The sequence below is a fragment of the Buteo buteo genome, chromosome 25, assembly GCF_964188355.1.
Source record: "Buteo buteo chromosome 25, bButBut1.hap1.1, whole genome shotgun sequence".
NCBI lineage: Eukaryota > Metazoa > Chordata > Aves > Accipitriformes > Accipitridae > Buteo > Buteo buteo.
The window spans coordinates 20,862,084-20,885,085 of record NC_134195.1 but is presented as its reverse complement, the minus strand read 5'-3'; the positions used below and the strand labels follow the sequence as shown (position 1 = coordinate 20,885,085).

Sequence of the window (23,002 nt, the reverse complement as noted above, 5' to 3'; positions counted from 1 at the left end):
TGCTAGCGTAAAAAAAGAGAAATTTTATTACAGTGCTTAACCTGTTCTTGAGCACTTTATTAAAAAAATGTGAGTATACCATGTCCAAGATTAGTTATTTACATCCATTTAAATTGTACAGAAAGCAATAAATTAGCAAGTTTCTGGAAGGCTTACCACATTAAACATGAAATTTATTAAAGTGGATGTTAAATTGATGCAGTAGTGCCACTTCATTTGAAAATTAAACCACATGTTGAGAGAGGGTTCTGGATATTCAGTTCCTTACATGGAATTATGAGCAAGTCAATGCAATGTTCACAATCCTAGTCTCAGCCAAAAATTTCTCAGATTAATCTGTTCTCCAGCTTTCTAAAAGAACTGAACTGCTTGATGTTATCAGCAGAAGCATAGGGAAAACTTACCATCTTAGGACATTTCTTATATCTAATAAAACTTTGTTTCTTACATTTCCTATCTTATGGGGAAGGGGAGGAGGGAAGCTAAATAATCAATTAGAATTTCTGGATTGTTTAGGCAAGTGATTGTTGGCTTGAGTGTCTTCATCGCTGAATCTTGGTCTTTGAGAGACCTTCCTAACCACCTGCTCTTTCTTTCAGGTTAATGCCATGCCGCTGGTCACCCTGTGGCTGCCTTTGTGAAGCTACCGTGTGCCATGGGGTACGCTTGTATGGCTTGCTTTGTCCTCTGTCTTCTAGTTCACCAAAGTGTAACTTGTCAATGTTGTATCTTTTTTTTCAATCAGAGATAGATACTGAATTCAGCTGATAACATCAGTGCTGAATAGAAGGATATGTGGAGTAATAGGGGTTTATTTTAATTACAACAAACTTACACTGAAAGCAAAATCAGCTGCACTCTTTAGATGATGTAAGAAAGTAAATTAAGCTTTTAAGTTATTAACTAGCATAGACTTCCACGTTTTGTAAGAAGTGCTGATCCAGGACAGGAAGCAATAGCATCTTTAAGCAGGCTCTTGCATTTCTTTTGAAAAAAACATTACTTAGCGCACAGGAATTTCACTAGTAAACTTCAGGGCAATTTCCGATACACTGGATAAGTTAATGCAAAACCGAACCTGAGAAAGACGTGCTATCCTCAAAGGACATAAGCTGAGCGGTTCCTTAGGCTGCGTTTCAGACCATCTGCCCTGTAAGTGAGGGAAGGCCTTTTCCCGTGTGCTCGTTCCCCCCACAACCCTAAGACCCCAAAGCCTCGTGCTCGGCATGTGGCCGTGTGCTCCCCCTCCACCGTGGGGACGGCGGTTCGCTGCTCTGGACGGGCGGAATGGAAATCGCAGGGAAGCGGCCGCCTGCTGCAACTCGAGGCTGCGCTGCTGCGAGGGGGCAAGCCCGCTTCCCCCGTGCCCAAACGCTGCCGGGCAGCGTAGTGCCTGCGCCTGCAGGAGCTGCCGCCATGCTGTCGATATTCCCTTTCTGCCACTGGAAAAACACAATTTGGGCCATGTTCCTCCTCCCATGGGAGCGCCTGCTCCCCACCCTGACTGAAGTGAGCTCCCCGGCAGACCCCAGCCAACTTCTGGCAGCTCTGCTTTCGCAACCACTCTAAAGCACCTCCGTGACCCTTGCAGAATTTGCAACTGAAAAAAAGAATTCTGAAAGCCACTGCTTTTAAGCAGTCATTAAAAGACAAAACAAAACTTGGCCAATATTGATTCAGTTTTTAAGGTCCTTTTATGTGGAATATGCAGAATAACATGCATTGAGAACAAGTTACTCCTTGCAAATTTAAATCCTTTCTGTGTTCTTCTGGGGCTTCTCCCCTTTGGAAAAAAGAATTAAGCTTAGCATTTAAAAACTTCTAGTCTCTTTGTCTCTTCAGAATAAATAGCTCACTCGGCTAATAAGGAAACACAAAACCATGCATATAACACTACTTAAGATTATGAAGTCAGGAAACAATACTGAAATATAGGAACTCTGAAGTTAGAAAACTGGTTGGATTCTGGGTTTCATGCTAACAAATGCAAACTAAATGTCAGATCTACAGCACTCAATTTCTGTGTAATAAACAGACTGCATGTGAAAGTGAATGATAATCGCAGCTACCAGTCCTACACTGCACAGGTACAGCCAGTAAGTTTGGGTCCAGACCTCAAGAAAAAAAAGCTGAAGCTTCAGCCATTGTAGTAGCAGAAATAAAGTATATTTAAATTTTTACATGCATCTCTGAGCAAGTCTTTTTTTTTAATTATAAGAACTTTTTTCTTAAAAAAATACAGCAGCTCAGCTTCCCAGATCCCATTACAAAACTGTGGGGACAAGGAGCCTAATTACCTGTAAAAGTCTCACATGGCTCTTAGTTGGCACTTGGTTTCTAATCCTACTGAGGCCAGCTTTGCTTATTTCACCCGACTGGTCACAGGTTCCCACCACCCATTCCACCGCTTCTGTTTGAGCTCGGCCCTTGACTTCGCTCAGACAACGCTCGGCGACCGCCCTGCCGCCGGACACGGGCTGTGCAGCGCTCTACAGCCGCGTTGGGTCACCGCTTCCACCCGCGCGCCTGAACCAGCAGGGCTAGAGCAGCAGCACGAGTCGTGGGACGCAAGGCAGCACCAGTGAAAGGAAGGTGTTCCCGGCCTGCTGGTGGTGCGTCTCAGCAAGGGGGAAATGCCAGTTCAATTCTGCTCCGGGGAACCGAACCAGAGTTCGCTACGTTCCGCACAAGTGACCCAACTAGACAAGTGAGCATCTATGAAAAAATAGAAACCTCGGGGAAAATCTGTCTGTAAGGTCTAGTCAGAAAAAGATACATTATGAGAAACCGGTGGTCACAAATTTCTCAAATGTAATTTAAAACTTAGTGCTGTCTATCCTTTGAAATATGCCTTTCGAACAAAGTTATTATTTCAAAAGTTATGCTATTAAATTACAACTCCTACATCTGTTAATAACTAAAACATCTAATCAAATTAACTAAGCTACAATTCTGCCTACAGTTATGACAATATATAGTGAAAGTTGGGTTTGAACTGAACATCAATATATAGCACTTTTGTTGTATTACTCCATATTGGACAACAGTTACACATGAAAGAAGGAAAATGTATAATCAGCATGCTAGGTGCAGTATGCATTTAGAAAAGCAAAAATATATATATTATATCCAGAAGCAATGTTCGTTCACTCTTAACTATCCTGGGGAAAAAACGTTCTTGCTGTGAGGAATGCTATCAGATATCCAGATCTTCTACGGGACTTTACGTTACGTTGTTGGAGTCATAAGGAATAACTGTTTGGGAGGACTTCCACGCCTACTTCAAGCTTCTAACTGAGGCGGCCTGAACTGCACTCTAAAGGCAGGAGCCTGGGTTCTTTGGATAGGCTAAAGAGAGGGAGGTATCGCTGCAGACCGTTCAGGGCACCCGCACCTTCAGTGCCACAAACTGCTCTCTCCAGGTGTCTGCGGATGCCTAGGTGCCCAAGTTAAATACCTGAAGTTAAGCAGCGAGAAGTACAGTCCATCTAACAGCACAGATCTTTCATTTTAAAGTGAAGAAATAGTTGTAAGGATTTAGCTAATTGCAGGTACTTTGCTAATATAGCTGTCATTTCAAAAAGGTTTTGTCCCGATAACTTCATTTTTATGTACCATACCCTACTCTCCACCTTGACCATAGGGAAGCTAGCCAGTAGGGTGCCTTAAACTGTCTATAAAATAAGCCTAAAAAGGCTTTAAGTCAAGTCCTCCTCTCCCAAAAACCTGAAGTATTGTTTCAGGTATAAAACCTTCAGTTTCTTCAGCCACTCTGCAACCATCATCTTGAGCCCTCACAACTACATATGCATCTTTGGTTACCAGACGGACACTTTTCCACCACTCCATCACAGGTTAGGCAGGTTGTTTTCACCTACAAATGGTATGCAACCAAGAGGTATGCAAAGTATTTTCTATCCTCACTCAAGGATTACAAGTGCATGGTCTCCACTCTTACTTGGGGATTAAGGTACTGAATAAATTGATTGTTTTAGTCTACTGCAATCCCTACAGGCAATTAGCTCAGCAGCTCAGTCAGAGAGAAAAATCCAACACTTAACGACCACAGAGCTCCTGCTGGGCAAGTATTGTACAATCAAACAGTGATGTCTTTTAGATCCCTTTTCTCCAACTCATAACATGATTATATCTACTTTGTCTAGAAAGAGATTTCCCATAAACAGATGGAAAACATAAATGGCAGTCTTCTACACGGACTCCAATTTGCAGTATGCTGTGGTGTGAATTTACAGCACACTGGCTGTTCTGTACTAACTCCTTACAGGGACAGTAAACACTTAACACACACATAACACAGAAATAAGCATATACCAAATAAGCTTTACTTCTCTTTCTATTTGTACTCGGTATGCATCCAGATGTTGCAGCAGTTCAGAGGGACAGAGTAGCTAGAGTACTTGACATTCACACCTTATGTAGGACTTAAACTTTTAATTTTCTGAAGCTTAGCACACAATAAACTAGGTTCCTTTATTAGGAAGAAACATTTTAATGTGCAAGAACACTTTATTTGAAACTCAAATATATCTGGTGCCCTACTGGAAAGATTTCTTTGTCAGCTCTATGTTTGATCAATTAGCAATTTCTAAAAGTAATTCTCACTTTGTTTTGGGAGTTTCACTACTTTTTCCTCTGCTGCTTGATCTCTTTTTACCCCTGCTCCTGGATCGAGAGGAACTCCGACTTCTGCTCCTACTGCGTGTTCGACTATGACTTCTGCTGCGACTGCGGCCTCTCCTCTTTCTCCCCCTGCTGCGAGACCTCCTTCTTTCTCGACTTCTTGACCTTCCAGATCGGCGCCTTCTCTTGTTTTTGCGGCGATTCTTTTTTCTCTCAGATTCGCCATTTCTCCGGTAAGAATGATCTGGGCTTGGGCTGCCCCTTCTCCTTGACCGGCTGTAATAGTCATCACGATGGCTTGTTCTGTTTCTCCTTTCAGAGTTTTTAGACAACTGATTAGTCCGTTCAGGAGAAATACGTATGTCTCTATTGGCCTCCCAAAACTCATTGTTTGGATTTTTGAATACATGAAGAAAGTTGCAGTGCTTCCCTCTTGGACACTTCTGCCTTTCAAATAAGCCTGCAACAGATTAGGGTTTGCTCTTTTATGAACCAGGCCTGTTAAATCTCCTCCTTCATTATGTGTGTATGTATTTCTTCATTATGGAAAGAAACTCAATAAACTGAATTTTGCTGCTTCAAACAGAAAAACATGCATCTGACCACCTATCAATTTAATTCACACAAGATTAATTTTCAGTATGTACTTTTCTTGGAATTAACTTTTTTTTTAACAGCTATGAAGGTGTTGGCTTAAAACAATTTTCATAAATAATTTTACTACCTTAATCTAAGAATGTAAATATAGATAAGTCAAATGTGATAGTTACTGCTAAGAACAGTTGATGGTTCAGAAACTGCGGTTGCTTTTTAAAGAGATAAATTAGTACTTCCTGTAGTTTCACCTTAAGATTATTATTTCCAAAGCTAGGATCCAAACTTTCTTTTCCAGTCCAAGCTAAATCCACCAGAACGATTCAGACACTTAGGTGACGTGGTATAAATATTCCCTTCCTCTCCTAGATCCACACAAGCAAGTTAGCATATTTGTCTTCCAAACAGAAATGAACTACAACAAGAGGCAGATCTGAAAGCTACAGGCTAATTCCCTTTCTTTCACTTCCATAAGTACTCTGTCAATAACACACATTCTCTTTTCCCAGTGTTTATGTGACTCACCACATATAGCAGTTTTCCACCTTGTCACAGGACAGAATTCACAATGAAGCTGTCGGCCTGCATACCATCGTCCACTGAATAGAGCAAGAGCTGCCTGACAGTCCTTCTCCCTTTAAAAAGTAAAAATGACACATAGCATTATCATCATACAGTCATTTAAGATGTTACTTACCAGATTTAGGCTCCCATTACAGTATGGGAATGAATCACTTGGATTATACAGTGTTCATTACAGGACTTTGGAGTTTAATTCTAAAACTTGGTAAGATTGCGAGTACTTACGACTGATACTGGACATACACGTTTCCTCGCAGGTGGGGCTCATAGTTGCAACTGACCTAAGGGGACGGAAACATTAAGTTAGCGCAACGGAAGGTTTATGCTGTACAGCAGCTCATGCGTGCAGAGATAGCAGCCATTGCGATTTATGACAGCTCATCTATATGAACTTACGTATGATTTTTTTCTGAGCACTTAGTTTTAGAGGAAAAACAAAACAAAACAAAACAACAAACAAACCAAACCAGCCCTTTTGGCTTATGTTTGACTGTTTCCAGCATTATGCTTTGATTAACTCTGGGACTTCTGCTTCACTTAAGACCGCAAGACAGCTTGTACTCAATTGTCTTGCACCTGTCTGGGCATACCCTACTGTGCAACAGCCAAATCCTGCTCTGAAAACAAGCAGTAGCATCCTCGTGTGGAAACGAGGGATTCATTACGGTAGGAGTATCTTTAGAGCAATTTACATTCACAGTGTCCTTGCAAGATGAGTTAGAAAAGCTGAAGTCACTAGCTTTCACTGTACAGTTCTGAAACACCTTTTTTTCATATTGATTCAGCATTCAAAGTATATCTAAAGCTCTCAAAAATACACAATTTAACTTCCAAAAAGCTCGTTGCTCATTACAAAAGATCCTGAGATGGGCAGGCCCAAGCAGGCTAGAACCCAGCTCTCCAGGGCAGAACCGTAAGCCCAGTCTCTTTTGCCCCCAGGCATCTTCCAATATCGGCACCAAACGAGGCAAACGGCTCCTTTCATCACTGCATCCTGACTGACCCTCAGAGAATAACCTCTCTGTGTACACTGCATTAGGCAAGGGCTTCAGGCACAACAAGCAGTTGTATAATTAAATATTACAGAGTAAACAGTCAAACTATCAAGATCAGAACAAGCGAGAATGATTTTGCCACGGATGTTTCTGAGTGGGAAAAGAAGTGTGTGTTTTGTCAGGAACTGCCAGATTCTGGAGTAGCATCACAGAAAGAACAGCAAGAATGAAACCTTGGGCTACATTGGAAATGGAAGTCAGCTGGAAGAGGGGTGTGTATAATCTCATTCTAAATGGTAGCAGAGACGAAGCTCCATCAAGATCCCTGCAGCCAACACGTAATTTCTAAGCATATCCAATATAATAAAAATGCCCACAAGAATCATATTGCAGTTGCACAATTGCTTCAGAAGTTAAGAAATGCCACACTAAAAGCTCTTACCCTGTTATTAGTCATAGGGACCCAAGTATGTGCAACTTAGCACAGCTGCATATGACACCGATACAAAGTCGAGGATCTGAGTTTGATGATAAGACAACATTTCAACCTATGCTCCATTGGGAATCTACATCCCCTCTTCTAGGATGGAGAACAGCTTGCTAATATCCCATGAGTCAAAATATGGGGGGGATACTCCTCCAAACAAGTGAAGGTTTCTTACCTCTAAAGCTCATTATACAACTATTGAAAATTCACTTTTTCTACTTTCCTCTTGCTTGAAACGCTAATACAATCTCAGTTCTGAGGCAGCTGTTAGTAGATGGAAAGAAACAAAAAGAGAAAAGGTACTGTGTGCCTCCTGGTGACTGCAAGAGAACACTCGGGAACAGAAGCAGAAAGGGATGCTGCAATAGATTCTGCTACAAGGAGATTTCACCATCCAAGCTGCACATTTGGGGGCAAGATGGGACTGTAAACACACATCATTCATCTCTGAAATCTCCATTTACAGGTCCCTCTTTTTTGCCCCCTAAGAAATCATAATGTAAATAGGAAAAATTCAGTACAGAACATTCAGCAAACCAAATGCACAAACTAAAGATGGACGACAAATCTCAACACCATTTACATAACTTACCTTTTTATAATTCCTCCTACTGAAATATCTACTACCTTTTCAGTTCATTGTAATTTAATTTTGTTTTATCCAACCAGTCCTAAAATGACATTCTTTGGTTGTATACTCCAAATACATTTTATACCCCCACTATGTCATTCCTTAGGCAGAAATACAATAGCCCAGATATATTTATATTGTCAAACAGTCTTAGTGGACCCTCTGGGTCTTATCACGGGCTCAGTAAAGAAGGGATTGAGGTTAAGTGGACTGTTGAGCAGTATGAGTAACTTGCGATATAAAAGCACAAGCTTTTACAACATTTCAGGGGAACAGGAGAGAAGATTGACCCAGAGTAAGAAAATGCTCTGTAACAGCAGTGACAAGTTTACAGGTGACATGAGACATGCGCAGTTTGCTGTAAGGACACTGTATAGTTCTCTAATGTACATGGAATTTACCTAGTGCATGCTGGACAGAATTCCTGTTAAGGCCAGTAAAACACAATTTACGTCATACATGTTCAGTATTTAACAAGCTGTTACAGTCAGATGCATACCTTGAATTGAACAACCTTCCCCACGTTCTGAAACTCAGGGAGCACGTCCTCATAGAACTCCAGGAACTGCTGGTAGGTCTCCTCGTCACTGTACTCGAGACTTGCGTCTGTGTCATAGTCATCTCTCCGGCACTGCTCCATGCCAAAAGTGATGAACATCCCTCGGACGAGTAGTGTCTTACTAGAGGTTGGATAGTTATGCTTGCGAGAACACCTGGACATTTGTAGTGAAGCAAGAAAAGTGAACAGATCAGAACTTTCAGCAGAAGATGCACTCATCGGAACTTCAAACACTTGCCATTTTAAGTAACAGTTATTACAAAAGAAAATCCTTTAGTGGAAGATCAACATATTTCAATTATTAAAACAAACCTTTTGGAAGTGAGTTTGTGTATAACCTTAATGCTTTCTGCCATGCGTAAACATGTTCTTGCTTAAAAAAAGCACGTCTGCAAAAGCTATAGATACCAGTAACATAGTAAGAGCTAAAGCAATTTCTTTTAGGCTACTAGGGTTAAATGTGTTCCCCATTTCTGAAGGGCTTTATAGAAGGGCTACTGACAGTCTTTTAAGACATTTTAAAGCAAGTCCTGGCTCTTCTTTTTGCAAACTAAACTTTTATTGAAGTTGTCCTCATCATATGGGGGGTGGGCAGAGGGAGTGAGGGAAGGAAAGCACACTTAGACCTGAAGTTGGACGAGTAGTATTTTTCCACTTCTAAAAAAATGATTCATCTAAGTAAGTCTTATCTTAATCTGTGTCTTCTTGACAGCCATAAAAGTATTAGAGCTCCTGCACCATGTATCATATTCAGGCTACCTCCTTCACATGCTGGAATACAGTTCTTCCCTACAAACCTTTAGATTCAGCAAGAACATAGATGTTAGCCTCCATGTTTATTTCACTGTGCTTTGTGATCTCCATTTCAAACACTTCCCCGAGCAACTGGGTCATGCACTCTCCAACACATTTCTCCTTTTCATGACATGATCAGAAAAACAGTCAGACTAGTCTACTCTCTTTATCTAGCACTGGCAAAGCACAGACAAATTGGAGGGGGGTCAGGGCTCAAAATGGGCAATTACCACTTAGACTTCAGATAGGAGGTTTCTTTCCACATCCAGTCAGTCAGAAATTGACTCTCACTTTCTAGTTGACAACTTAGGACTTCAGAAAACAAACAACAACAAACAAAATTCCAAACACAAAACTAAAACCAGAGACTTTCCCCCACCACCACATTTTAGAAGCTACCTCCTTTCACTATTCTATTTGAATGATAGAAATCAAAATATTATACCCAAGCAGTATTGTCTGTACACAAAATGAATATAGCATATGACAGAACAAAAGGAACCCCAAGGAAAATGAATGACCCAAAATCCAGTATTACTACAAAATATTAGTGTTTGAATTACTGGGGAAATTAGTAAGGGTGAACTCGGCCAGTTTTAGATTCTTCAGGACATAGTGAGCTTTGACAAGATTCAACAATTATTTTATTGATAACATTGGCTCCCAGTTTTTCACCATTACAGTCCATTTCAGCTTCCAACCCATTCTTCCAGTCCTTATCCTAGCTGTACCTCAGTCCTTCAACTTAACAGTCAACACTAGAGGTTAAAATGACCAAAATATGAAGGAAGCCAGTATGTGAGGAAGAGGAAGGAAGATAAAAGAGAGGTAGGTGAGATTAACAACTACAGGTGAGAAAAGAAGGGCAGTATATGATGTTTCTCAGTATTTATTTACCACAGCTACTGATAGTTCAAAGCAAAACTGATTTTTATGCAATCCATAATTAATCCATTAAACACCTCCATTAAATACCACTGAAACAAAAAAACTGCAAAGATTACAAAGAGCTAAACATTTGAAAAGCAAAAATGCTGTCTACAGTGAAATAGCTGGCCAAAGTTTTATTTAGGAATTCAATGCATATTTCAGAACAGAAAAAAAGATGTGGACTTGAAGCTTCCATGGAGTTAAATTATCACATAATTATCCACAAGATACATCACACTAAACCAAATTGCTTCTAGGATAAAGAAAACTACAATAGCTGGACCACATACGTTTCAGTGATACAAGTTAGTAAAATAGCCTTATTAGTTTATGCTGAAGGTTCAGATAATAAGTATCAGAGTCTTTCCCTGCTGAGCTGTTGTTCCTCCTTAATGCGCACAAAAATTCAGGTATTTTCTAGCCAGATGCTGCACTTGTTCATCGGTGACCATTAAAGATAATGACCGCCATACTCCATGAATCCATTTATACTTTTGGCTTCCTCTATGTCCTCTGGCAACAAGTTTTGCCATTTTTCTCGTATGAGAAAGTAATTTCTTATTTTTTTAAAGCTGGTAAACACTCAGGGACATTAATTAAGCTTCTTCATAATAAAAGCAAATAATCCTTCCCATCCTACTCATGAGCTCAGTGTTCATCTGCCACAGCCCTCTTCCATCATCTCTTTGAAAGTAGAGTCTAGGCTAGTGAGGCACTCCTCCTACAGAAGCTGTTCCTCATCTCTGAGCATCTTGTCCTTCTCTGTTCTTGCCTTTTACCATACCTCCCTTTCGAGATAGGGCACCCGTAACAGTATACAAGAATCAAGAATGAATGTATCACACATTTAAAAAGTATACAAACAGGAGAATTCTGGAAGCTACACAACAGCTTTTCCAACTGTGCAGATGTATCTTAACTTGCTTTAGTCCATTTGAGATTTGATTGTATTTTTTAGACGATGTGGCATATGCAAATTACACAAGATAAAACAACATCTGACATATCAAACCCGTACTAATAACAGAAATCAAATATATTCTGTCTGAATATATCTGTGCATGTGTCAGAGCTAGAGAAAAGTCAGTTTGACGAATGTAACCAGAATGCACCATCAATAATATGCCGTAACAATAAATAGTTCAATTCCAGCCAGGCAATGCTTTTGCTCTCAATGCTAGTTCCATCATGAATAACAGAACCACATCCAAATACATGAAAGTAATTTATATAGCAATTTTTCTTCAGTTTGCTTATTACCTAATGAAGTTGCTTCCCTTTCACCTCTCCAAAACACTTGTATGCTGGTAAATATTCAATTGATTACCTGTCTCCAAATCGGCAGGAACCTGTTTTAATATAGAATGGGCAGTTCGCTCTGTCCTTCTCTGTTCCTATATTCTCTGGGGGCTCTGGGTTATGCCAGGTCACACCATTCTCTAGCTGTGGAAAAAAAAACATTAAAATACACAGCAGTTAGAAAAGAATAAAGAAATGTAATGGCAAAATAAAACTACCAATTAAATCCATATGCAATTCTGAGCAGCGTGTTACTACAAGGCAAGCTGAACCTATTTTAAGCATTGTTTTACAAAGCTGCCCAGTGCCTTGGGTCTCTGGTGATGGAAACCTCTTTTCTTGACAATTGTTCAGTTTTAAGAACAAATATGTATTCATGATTTCTTTTTAACAAAAAAAATCACTAAACTGGATGTTTTCTGTTGCTAAAGGAAAAGCTTCTTAAGATGTTATAACCAAAAGAATTGCAATATATTTGCTCCTCAAACAGCAATTTCATTTGTTATCCACAAGAATTACAAACATTGGGACAGGTTCTTTCCATTCAGCTAAGCTTGTTACCTGCTTCACTCCAGGACCCACTGAGCAGCACTTCATATACCTGGCAGATAGAAGGCTCAGACTATTTACTTATTAGTGTCTGCAGCAGCTCAAGGCTCAGTAAGGTTACCATTATCGCTTTTTATGTGGCTAGAAAAGGCTAAAATAAGAGTAACCTGCCAAAGGCCAGACGTAAAAAAAAAAAAAATTAAATTCATAGTTAGCACTGGAAGTAAAAGCCTCCATACTGATCATCTCAGGCCATTAAGATTTCTGTAATTCAAAATGGGATTATCAAGTTGCAAGCCTTGACTGACAACAAACAAACCAGACATTTTAAAAAGGAAATTTTAATTTTGTTAACCAAAAGATCTGTAAAGCTGACTAGCCTAAGTTCTCGTTTTAAATCAACCAAAAACTCTGTTTATTTACAAGCAGCACTTAACCCTGCTACCAGTTCTGTTCATGACTCTTAGTCATAGTTTTCTTTCAACAGAACAGCACTGTCACTTCAACAGTAACTGAACCCTGAGCTGAAACTATAATGAAGTCTCTAACATAGCACACTTCTGCCTGTTCCTTTGCAGAAATGGCTGCTAATACATCTTGAGCTCTGGGCAGGTAGTAGTTCAGAGCATTTTTCTGGGTGTATTATGAAATAGAGTTAGATTCTCTACCTGAAGAGCTGTTTAAACATAATTTGGAACTGAATGCAGCTCCAGCGTGGCTATGGCAATCAACATACAAGGGGTTAACTAGGTTAAAACTTAATTTTCAGATTCATGCAGTGGTTTAAGGAGAGCAAGAATCTTTACAAGTTTAACCATAGGACAGGGATAAAAAGCCAAATTGTTCCTTAAGGCAACAGGAAAGACTGAATTCATCCTCTCCAAGATTCAAATGAAAACTGCGGTTTTCTTTACTACACACTGCCAGCTTGAGATCCATGCTCTTCCAGGCACCCAAGCAGTCAGCTTCTCCCACCCCCACTTTTTTTTTTCTTAAGGATCTGTGCCCTCCTCTACTGCTGAATCCTTTTATTTAGAGCCTGCCATCTGCTTAAAAAGACAATTTTGCCTTGCCACCCAGAAGGACTGACAGATCTATTTAGAATTCTAATTCACAAATAAACTATCATGCATAGTGTTTTTATAACAGCACACAGCAGTATTTCCATATTCATTTTGACTCAGACCTCCTGAACAGGAATGAGCACGCACAACTGCACCGCCACCAACCAGCCAGAAATACGCTTAATTATGTTCCACCCAGTAAATAATTGTTTACAGCTCATGCAAGCCACTACATATTAAATTTATTCAAGCCATTAGGTTCTTGAGAGCAGATGGACAACATGCTAGAAGGCAAACACTGGATGGCAATTAAATTACTTTTCAGTTCTTTTTCAAAGTCTCTGAGCATACCTGGCTTTCAGCTTGATCCAGCATCCTCTGCACAGCTGCCTATAAATGGTGCAAACACAGGACTAGTGAAAACCCTGAGGACACGCAAAACATCTGGTTTCTTTAGTTAAGAACCTAATTTACAATACTCAATGATTATGCATAATAAAAGTTTGATGGGGTTTGCTTTAAAAACGAAGTTTTAATTTTGCTCTGTACTACAAAGCTGTTAAAGGATACATCAGACAAGACCCTCACGTAGATGATTTTCTAATCTAAATGCTAGACAAGTTAAAAAGTTTCATTTTATTCTTTTTTAAAACTATCATTGAACTACTGAATATTTAAATATATCTCCTGCTCTAGTACTTAGTCTGGTTACAGTTAAGTTCATAATCATTTAGTTGCACTAAACTTTTTAAGCTTAGAACATTCTATGTAACACATAGAAAAACACATTGCTTAGTGAGCCTCTGTTAAAGCAAAACATATAACTGTTAAGAAACTTTAATATCGTAAGTTCACTGTATCTTGCCTTCCAAATACAGGAAAACAATGAGGATATTATTCCCCTTCCTTCTTCTAAGTGGGCTGAGCAAAAAAATAAAATCACTCTCCAAAACTGGCTGGAAATTAGTTCCAACAAATTATTCCCGGAAGTTCCAATAAAAATGACATTTAAACATAACCAATACAAGAAAGTATGCTAGCATTGTTCTAATTTGGAAGAGAATTAATGAAATTAAAAAGGAGGAAGAGCAAATAACAATTAAAAAATGCAATCCAAGAGGAGGACCCAGACAGCATCTGGTACGAATCATCAAGTACGTAGATATTATTCACCCTATTAAAGAAAAACAAAACAAAACAAACAAAAAACCACCCAGCAAAACCCCATCAAACCAGAAAAATCTATTTTCTCATCTTGGGAAGGGGAAAAAAAACCCCAACTTTTTTTTTAAATCAGTAAGTCAGAATTTGAATAAACTGCTGTTTCAAGAGACAGGCCAAATCAACTGAACAACTTCCCGCTGCTGAAATGGGTGGCTCCACTCCCAGCTGGGTACTCGCTTTCCCTCTGGGTGCCTGTCAATACCCTCTATGAGCCAATTTAACTCGCTAAACCAGTGAAACAGTAACAGAAAAAAACAAAACACGACAAACAACCCAACAATCAAACAAAAAAGAAAGCGGCTTCCATCTGGTTCAGGGAACCAAATTAGCCCACTAAGGGTTTGGGCAAACCCAGGCACAAGGAGAGGGAAGGAACAAAATCCCGCTGTTACCATGGTTCAACTCTCTTGGAACTATATCTCAACCTGAAATAAAGGACACGACCATCATTTTCTCTCCCTACTCTGCAAAAACGGAAACGGACAATTAACACAGAGGAAGTAAGACAGGAAGTACAACAACTGCTGTTCTTCTCCATTCCTCATGCAAGTGTTACATAATCGGTGACACAACCAACTATTAAATGCAGGTGACAATAACGTTTGCCCACATCTCTTCTCCTGCTGCGGCTACCAGACACAGTAGCAGAACACCTCCCAGTGACGTGACTGGACTCTCGCAATTGTGGAGAAGCTAAAATGGGTTTATTTATTATATCCTAGAAGGCTGCTGTGCTTGTTTTGGCTGGGATAGAGTTAATTTTCTTCACAGTAGCCTGTATGGGGCTGTGTTTTGGATTTGTGCTGAAGACAGTGTTGATAACACAGGGATGTTTTGGTCACTGCTGAGCAGGGCTTACCCAGAGCCAAGGGCTGTTCTGCTCCTCACCCCACCCCACCAGTGAGCAGGCTGGGGGGCACAAGGAGTTGGGAGGGGACACAGCCGGGACAGCTGACCCCGACTGGCCAGAGGGATATTCCAAACCATGGGACATCATGCTCAGCGTGTAAAGCTGCGGGAAGAAGGAAGGGATGGATGTTCAGAGTGATGGTCTCTGTCTTCCCAAGTCACCATTATGCGTGATGGGGCCCTGCTTTCCTGGAGATGGCTGAACACCTGCCTGCCCATGGGAAGTGGTGGATTAATTTCTTGTTTTGCTTTGCTTGTGCACACGGCTTTTGTTTTGCCTATTAAACTGTCTTTACTTCAGCCCACGAGTTTTCTCACTTTTACCCTTCCAATTCTCTCCCCCATCCCACCGTGAGGGATGCGAGTGAGCGGCTGCGTGGGGCTGAGTTGCCGGCTGGGTTAAACCACAACAGCTGCCATCACCCTTTACTGGCAATAGGCCAGTCCTCACATTGGACTTCTGTACAGGACATCGTACATCCAGGTCATTCAACCTCTAAAACTTAAGAATGTATTGTTAAACAGAAATGTTATCAATGACTAGTATCTTCAGTATCATTTTTTTCTCCACCCAAGGAGCTCTGAAAAAAAGATACGTCCTGTTGGATGAGTCAGGTAAAGAAGAGCTGTAATATATCTTTTGATTAAGAATTGTGTTAAGGAACAGCAGCAAGGGAATTCCATATTCCATATCCTCCTTGGTCATTTTCTTCAACGCTTGACTGTGTTCAACTGGGACATTAAGTAAGGATTATCTTTAATGGATAATGCAAAAAGTGCACATATCAGAACCTGCATTCACAGCATGCCTTTGTATTTAACTGATGTAAATATTACATACTACGAACAACCAGATGCGTTAAAACTAGTCACCCTCCTAGGCATATGGATTCACTAGATCCTTTTTAACAGTGACTGATAGTTTCAGGAATTTAGACAGAATGGAGAGAAGAACTAACTAATGCATTTATACGTTTGCTAATTAGAATAAAATCTCTCTTCAACATGCATAGACTGTTGCATCTGATAACGTAAGAGGATATGTAACATGTTTATCCTCCCACTGCCAGGAATCACCTCTCTCTCTCTCTTCTCCTGTTGCTTCTGCTGTGCCGCTTCTCTCTCTTTTCTTTGCTGCTCCTCCCATTCTTCTTTGATCTTCCTCTTTATGATAAAAAAATATTTTTAAAGATTATTTGAGGAAACAAACGCTTTATAATCAGTCACATTCAAAACTATCATGTTGCATTACAACTCCTTGACCATTAAGTTTTCATCCAGTCATAAGCAACTACATCTCTGGACAAAAACCCTTTTAAAGAGTCTTTTTTTTTTTTCCTCTCCTTTTTAATTTTGCTCTTCTAGAATGGAAGAAAGAAGAGCTCATGCTTTCAAACATACCAACATCAAGAAAACTGGTCCACTACAGAACAGTAAAAGACATTACACCAAGTCTACCTTATTGCCAGACACAAGTGTAACACTCGGTTTATACATCACCTCTTCTTCTTCTTGACGTTTTCTTGCAGCCTCTTCTTTTTCTTTCTTAAGCTTGAACTCTTCTTGGGCCTTTTCTTCTCTCAGCAACCACTGCTCATGTAGTTTTTGTCTACCAAGGAAACCAGATACCACTTAAGACAAAATTTAATGACTCCCCACAACTGATGCAATTGTCATGCATACAATCCAAATTTATTAGTTCAGCAATAACCACAGCTTATCTAATCTTCTTTAAAAGAGAAAATTCCACAGGAATCATTCAGGCTTTAGAGAAAAACTGTGCAGCCTGAAATATACAAAAAGGATTCTGTTTTACAGAAACTTTTCAAAGTATCAAAATGGAATTGACTACAAATGTATCTACTGCATACATGCCATTTTATAGATTTTTCACCTTTCTGCCTCAAGTTTTTTTTCTTCTTCTTCCTCTTCCTCCTCTTCTTCCAGTTCTTCCTCTTCCTCCTCAGACACTGATTCATCTTTTTCTGTAGCTTCTGAGGAGAAACACAAAATGATGCATCTAAATAACTGGGCGTTATAGTCGGCAAAGATACACAAAATTATATCCTTTTAAAAAATGGAAAGAAAAAAAAGGAAAAAAAATCACCACTATTTCCACTGACAATACAAAACACTTCACAGTTACCTGAGTCTCTTAGTTTGGCAAGCGCTTGCCGCTTTTTTTTTCGCTTTTCTTTCTTCAGAATAGCTCTGTATTTTTGATGGCTGATAATGAGAGAATATTATTTACGTTAAAACAGCCAAACAAAGGATTCTTACTGTCACACATGCACTCAGTTTACATCAGCATTACAAAACCCCACAAACTGCAAAATTAACAGCTATTCATATGAAACAGTAACTCTACAGGGACATCTGACATGACAGCAAAATCTGTAGCTATGCTGTTAGAGCTGCACGTGGACAGCAGCAACAATCACATTCGGACACAACAGACAGGATCTCATCCTTCTTGAACTCTGCAGTACTTGATGTTATCACCAACTCCATTAGTTTCTGAAACTTGGTCACTGGGTAAGATTAGGGAGAAAGATTTGGGAATCTCCTACCCTGTAATTCCGGCACACCTTTCAGCACATTCTAGTCTTCCTCTCTTTTACAGGGTATGAAATTTTAAGTCCTGCCCCTTCTCCCTTGATACTCTCTACAGGCAGCAGTCTTAATGTATAGGTAACAAAAGCACACTTAACGGCCACTACAGATAGTGCTCAGGTCTACTCTTCTGCTACTGACGCTTGGCCAGACTCATCCTTGCTTGTCTGATGGCTCTGCAAGGCTGCCTAGAAACAGCCCCATGCTTTCATTATGGTTAAAGCCCCTCTAAGTATCTGAAAGCCTTTTCATATCAACCCCTTTTCTGTCATTTTTCATTCTAGCTCTCTTCTTTCTAGCAAGTTTGTAACGGAAGAGCAGGAGGCAGGGGTGATCTTCAACTCTTGTCATTCTGCCACATGGCAAACATTGACAGGAAATCAAAACCTTCCCATTGGGAGCATGTGTAATTTTAAAAGATTCCATAGGTATAACTCAGACAGCCAAAACCTCAGCCGCATCCCTAACCCTTCAGTTCAGGCTTACTCACAACCTCACCACGCGCGCACACCCGTGCACGCCACCGGTAACGCCGCGGCGGTCATCCCGGCAGCGGAGCGCGTGCCGTCGAAGACCAACGCCTGACCGCACGCAGTGCCCACGCCTGAGCTTCTGCCTTTGATCAAGCAAGCCCAGGGACTCCTCCTGTAATGCCCCCTGCCTGAAACGAGTCTTGCTCCCTCAGCAGGTGCCTCGGGCCGACAAGCGAGGATCCCTCCTTCCCAGCTCCCAGGCTTTCTCAGGTGCTCCTGAAGCCCCAGGAAGGATGAGAGCGAGCGACTCTCCTCACTCCCAGGCCGCAGCAGCACATCAGGAGCCGGGCGAGCAGCTGAAGCGCAAGGAGCAGCGCTGCTCCAGCCCCTTCGGGGCCGGGGGCTCGCCTCCCCCTCCAGGCCACCCCGGCGAGCCCGGAAGGCAGCGGCCCGCAGAGACCTGCAGGCCCGGCCCAGAGATCCCCCCCCCGGCCATGTCTGCGGAGGGGGCCGCACGGGGGCTCGGCTGCCTGCCCGCCCGCCCCGCCGAGCCCCGCGGACCGCCGCGGACCCACGGACACCGAGCTCGGCCGGGGCACACACGCAGCACCGCCGGCTCCCCCCCACGCTGGGCCGGGCCGCGTCCCCCCCGCCTCGTCCCCGACCCCCCGGGCACACCCCCCCCCCCCCCAGTGCCAGGCCGCGCTCCCGCCCGCCGCCCCCCGCGGCAGCCGGTTACCCCCCCACCCGCCCGGTCGGCCATGGCCGCTGCCGCGCGTAGCTGCGCCACTCCCAGGCCCGGCCGCGGGGCGGCCTCAGCCGCGGCCCGACCGTGGCCGCCCGGGCGGTCTCGGCCAGCGCCGGGCCGTGACCCTCCTCGGGGAGCGGGTGTCCCCGGACCCTTCCCCTTCCCCCTGGAAGCGGCGGGGAGGCCCGGCACCGGCACACGGCTTCGGCCTCACCTCAACTTCCCCAGAGGGGACTCGGGCAGCAACATGGGCGCCGCCATCTTGCGTTTATCGAGGGGGGTGTCACGTGACTCCCCCCCACCCGACGGCGACGGAAGGGCGCCAAATCCCTTCCGGCAGCCGAGCGGCGCCTGGGCGGGGCGAGCGGGTGGCGGGGCGGGGCGAGCGGGTGGAGGGGCGGGGCGAGCGGGCGGCGGGGCGGGGCGGGGGCGAGCGCGCGAGCCCTGGGCGGCGGTTGGGCAGCCGGGCGCTCGCGCCGCCTGAGGGGACGGGCGGCGGGATCGGGACCGGGATCGGGATCGGGATCGGGACCGGGACCGCGATCGGGATCGGGACCGGGACCGGGATCGGGGTCGGGATCGGGACCGCGATCGGGACCGGGACCGGGAGGCGGGCGGGCAGCGCAGTAACCGGCGTAGGGGGCACGGGGCCGTGTCGCCGGTCGGGGCGGGCAGGGCCGGGTCGCTGAGGAGGGTGCGGGGAGGCACGGCGGGGGTCCGGTGGGTCGGGGTCGTGGTTTGCCCAGCCGCCCTTCGGCCGGTGGTAGCAAACGCCTGAAATGGCGGGGAAGAGAAAGCCGGCCTCGGGCGGTGAGGGGTCTCCGGCGGGTACAGCTGCTCTCGGCGAAACAAAGACCGGAGCTGTTGGCGTCTTGGAAGACGAGGGGGAGTTTGTGTTGCTCCTCCCGGCTAAAACATTCAGGATTCAGTGGATCCGTGGAGAAGTAGCATTTTAGATTCCAGTGCACTAAACTCTCTTTCAAGACCTGAAAAGGTTCAGTCTGCTGAATCTTCCGTTGTGATTATCTGTAATTAATAATTGTGATTATATTTTCCCAGCCCCACTGAGGAAAGCAGTGCGCGTGGCGCGCAGTGCAACAGCTAGCCGGGTTTTTTCTCTGCCTGTTGCAGTGTCTGCTATGTGGATGCTCCCCGGCTGTAGTAAGTAGCTGCTGACAGCTTGCGCTCCGTAAGGTGCCTCGGTTACTTTGCAAAATATGTGTGGGAACGTGAGGCACACGATGCCTGCCACGAGGCGAGCTTCTAATGTGTCTCTCAGCTGCTGTGAACACGGGTGATGGATGGCTGCCCTGGCCTACAGCCTCAAAGCATCGAGGGAAGTCACAGCTCCAGGGTAGCAGGGGCACACCAGACTGGTGCACTGATGAATTTAACTGACGCTGCTGGTATGTTCTCATCATCTCTGAGGCATACTACCTGTCTTGATCATAAACATGTTTCATGGCAGGAAATGAGTTACAATGCACAGACTCTCATGGATATGATGGGTCAAAATACGCAAGTTGTCAGTAATCAGTTCCTCAGTGACATGCGTTATAGATTGCAGCCTTCAGAGGCAATTCATTTGTAGGTTTTATTTGGGCATGTTTTGCATAGCCATTAGTAATGTACATTGTTGATTAAGATCTCAATTATTGTCATGAACCACAATGTAGGAGCTTATCTCATATATCCTAGAGGTAGTGTATTGCATAAATAGTCCAAGCTGCTGGCCCTGAAGCATACCAGAGCAGGCTTTATCAAAATTAGAGTAATTGACTGTGCTGTTCATTAACAGCATAATGAGTATCCTTTTATTTATTCTGAAGCTCAGTGAAGTTATTCAAATCAAGCACGACTGCTATTGTCAGCAGCTACATTTGCTATTTGACCAATGAATATTCAGACCATGACCTCTCTGCTATTACTTAACCTTGTTTCAGATTCTAGACTGCCTTTTAAAATGAAGGAGTTGGCATCTGTTACCTCTGCTCTTTACTTGTGCAGAACATATATGTAAAATAACACATAATTTGCTGCTTCTTAGATACAGAAGATGGCAGTATTGTGCATTTTACAACGAATGAACCATTGACACCCATGAAAGTTTTGGAAAAAACACAACCAAATGTGTTTCATAAATCTTATTTCATTAAGGAATTCATCCTCCTTTCAACAGAGTAAGTGCCGTAACAATAACCTTCCTTTAAACTATCTGTAAATCAAAATTGAGAAATCCAATCATTTCTTTCATTTGTATGCTACATTTTGTCATTTTCCCAATATACTTGGGGAAGGAAACATCTTAAGCTTGTAAGGAGATCCTCCTTTTCACTGCTGAAATATATAAGAAAACGCAAAATACATCAGCTATTACAGATAGTCATAATGATTCTGGAAAAAGCTGTCATGCCTCTTTGAAACAGGAATACAATAATTATGTTTTTCTCCATTTTGTTTATTAATTTATACACATAACAACAGATTGATATTCAAGTGCAGGCGCAGAATTCCATACAATTTAATTGATACAGTGTCAGAAAGAAACAAGACAGCCATTCCAGGCAGGAGCCATTCACATATCCAAAGTAATGTAGCATGCTGGTCAGTAGTTGTTAGCCCTTGCACTGGGATTATAGACCACAGGCCTTTTCAGGCATAGTTTATTTTTGTGGAAACCTTCAAGAAGTTTGTGGAACTCGCTCTTCCATGTTTCCTAAAGAAAGATATACCTGCACAGTATGGCACAATGTGAACCCCATCATGAGAAGGTCAATACTGGCTGCACTGATTATGCTTCACAGAGTAGCATGGAACAGAGAAACTTTCCTTGTATAACTTGAAGTTAGGTACCATATTGCACTATAAATCTCTGCACGTCATTTAAGATCTGTGCACAGAACTATGCATGCGCAATAGACCAGCTCCGAGCAGGAGTACTGGTGCTCCGTCTAGCACACATTTGCACTTTGTTTTCACGTGGTTCTTCGGGTTTCCATTTCTCTCGTATTTCTTACTGTTGTGGACTGACATAAGCAGAAAGCGTTCACTCTCTTTGTTGTATGCCTAAGCCCCATGTGGAAAAAAAGAAAGATATGTTTTGTAAGCATACAGATTATCTGAAAGTTGTCCTCATCATGATTTTTGCCATATGCTCCAGTAGAAGAGCAGTACCCTTCCTCATGGAATTGTACAGCTTTTATTTTCCCAGCTGAAAAAAATGGACGTAAGAGAAAACGTGGGAAATGGCGGTAAATCGCTAACGTGGATTTGGTCGACTCAGAAAATACATGTTGACTAGGAGACATTGAGGAAGTGTGGGTTTAAGATGGGAAGTGGTCAGTTTTTATTGACACTTTGGGGCTGTAGATTGTAGTATAAACTTGGAAGTGGCAGCGGCAGCACCGCCTTTCACTATCCCCTCGATGCTGGAAGTTTCTGTTTGTTCATTCTCAGTGCTAGCCCCGTTGTGGGCTATCCTTGGTGCTTTCCACTTCAAAGTGCACGTTTCAAGGCAATGTATGCGAACTCCAGAGAACCCATCCTTCCCCCACCTGCTGCCTAATGGCTACGCTACTGTCTCAAGGGATAAACAATTTTTCACATACTGTCTACTTCTGTGAGCACTGATAAAAACTCTGTCACAATGTAAGTCACTTTTGCATTATTACAATGCTGACAGTGGTGGCGGCCCTCATTCAACACCCTGTTCCCCCAAAAGTTACTGGGGAAATCTCCCATTTAATGAGACTTAGGCTGGATCTGTATCAGCCCCCCTGGTCTATGGGATGATACTGACATTCACTTAGATCCTAATCTCATCAGCCTCTGAAGTCTGCAAAAGACGTGCAGTGTTTGTCGTTTCCATTGCACCTGGAGAACTGCAAAGCACTGTGTACAATTAGATCT

General features: G+C 42.8%; 2 protein-coding genes across 4 annotated transcripts in view; one reads left to right on the top strand and one right to left on the bottom strand.

The window, feature by feature from the left end:
• The window catches only part of AP1S2 (adaptor related protein complex 1 subunit sigma 2), a 35,482-nt gene extending 32,990 nt beyond the window's left edge, over window positions 1-2,492 (top strand). For 2 of the 3 annotated variants that reach the window (XM_075057302.1, XM_075057300.1), the window contains one exon: window positions 600-828. The gene's annotated coding sequence lies outside the window, so the exon portion shown is untranslated. Of the gene's footprint in view, window positions 1-599; window positions 829-2,385 lie in introns of those variants that run through there. The other variant, XM_075057301.1, reaches the window with a different exon arrangement.
• On the bottom strand, window positions 4-19,422 carry ZRSR2 (zinc finger CCCH-type, RNA binding motif and serine/arginine rich 2). The gene is made up of 11 exons (XM_075057296.1): window positions 19,308-19,422; window positions 17,406-17,485; window positions 17,154-17,253; window positions 16,760-16,868; window positions 16,337-16,423; window positions 13,478-13,516; window positions 11,542-11,657; window positions 8,430-8,643; window positions 6,043-6,098; window positions 5,761-5,870; window positions 4-5,101 (listed from the first exon to the last, which is right to left on the bottom strand). The coding sequence occupies exons 1-11, from the start codon at window positions 19,352-19,354 to the stop codon at window positions 4,620-4,622; spliced, it is 1,440 nt and encodes a 479-aa protein (XP_074913397.1). The 5' UTR covers window positions 19,355-19,422; the 3' UTR covers window positions 4-4,619.
• Between the last annotated feature and the right edge of the window lie 3,580 nt (window positions 19,423-23,002).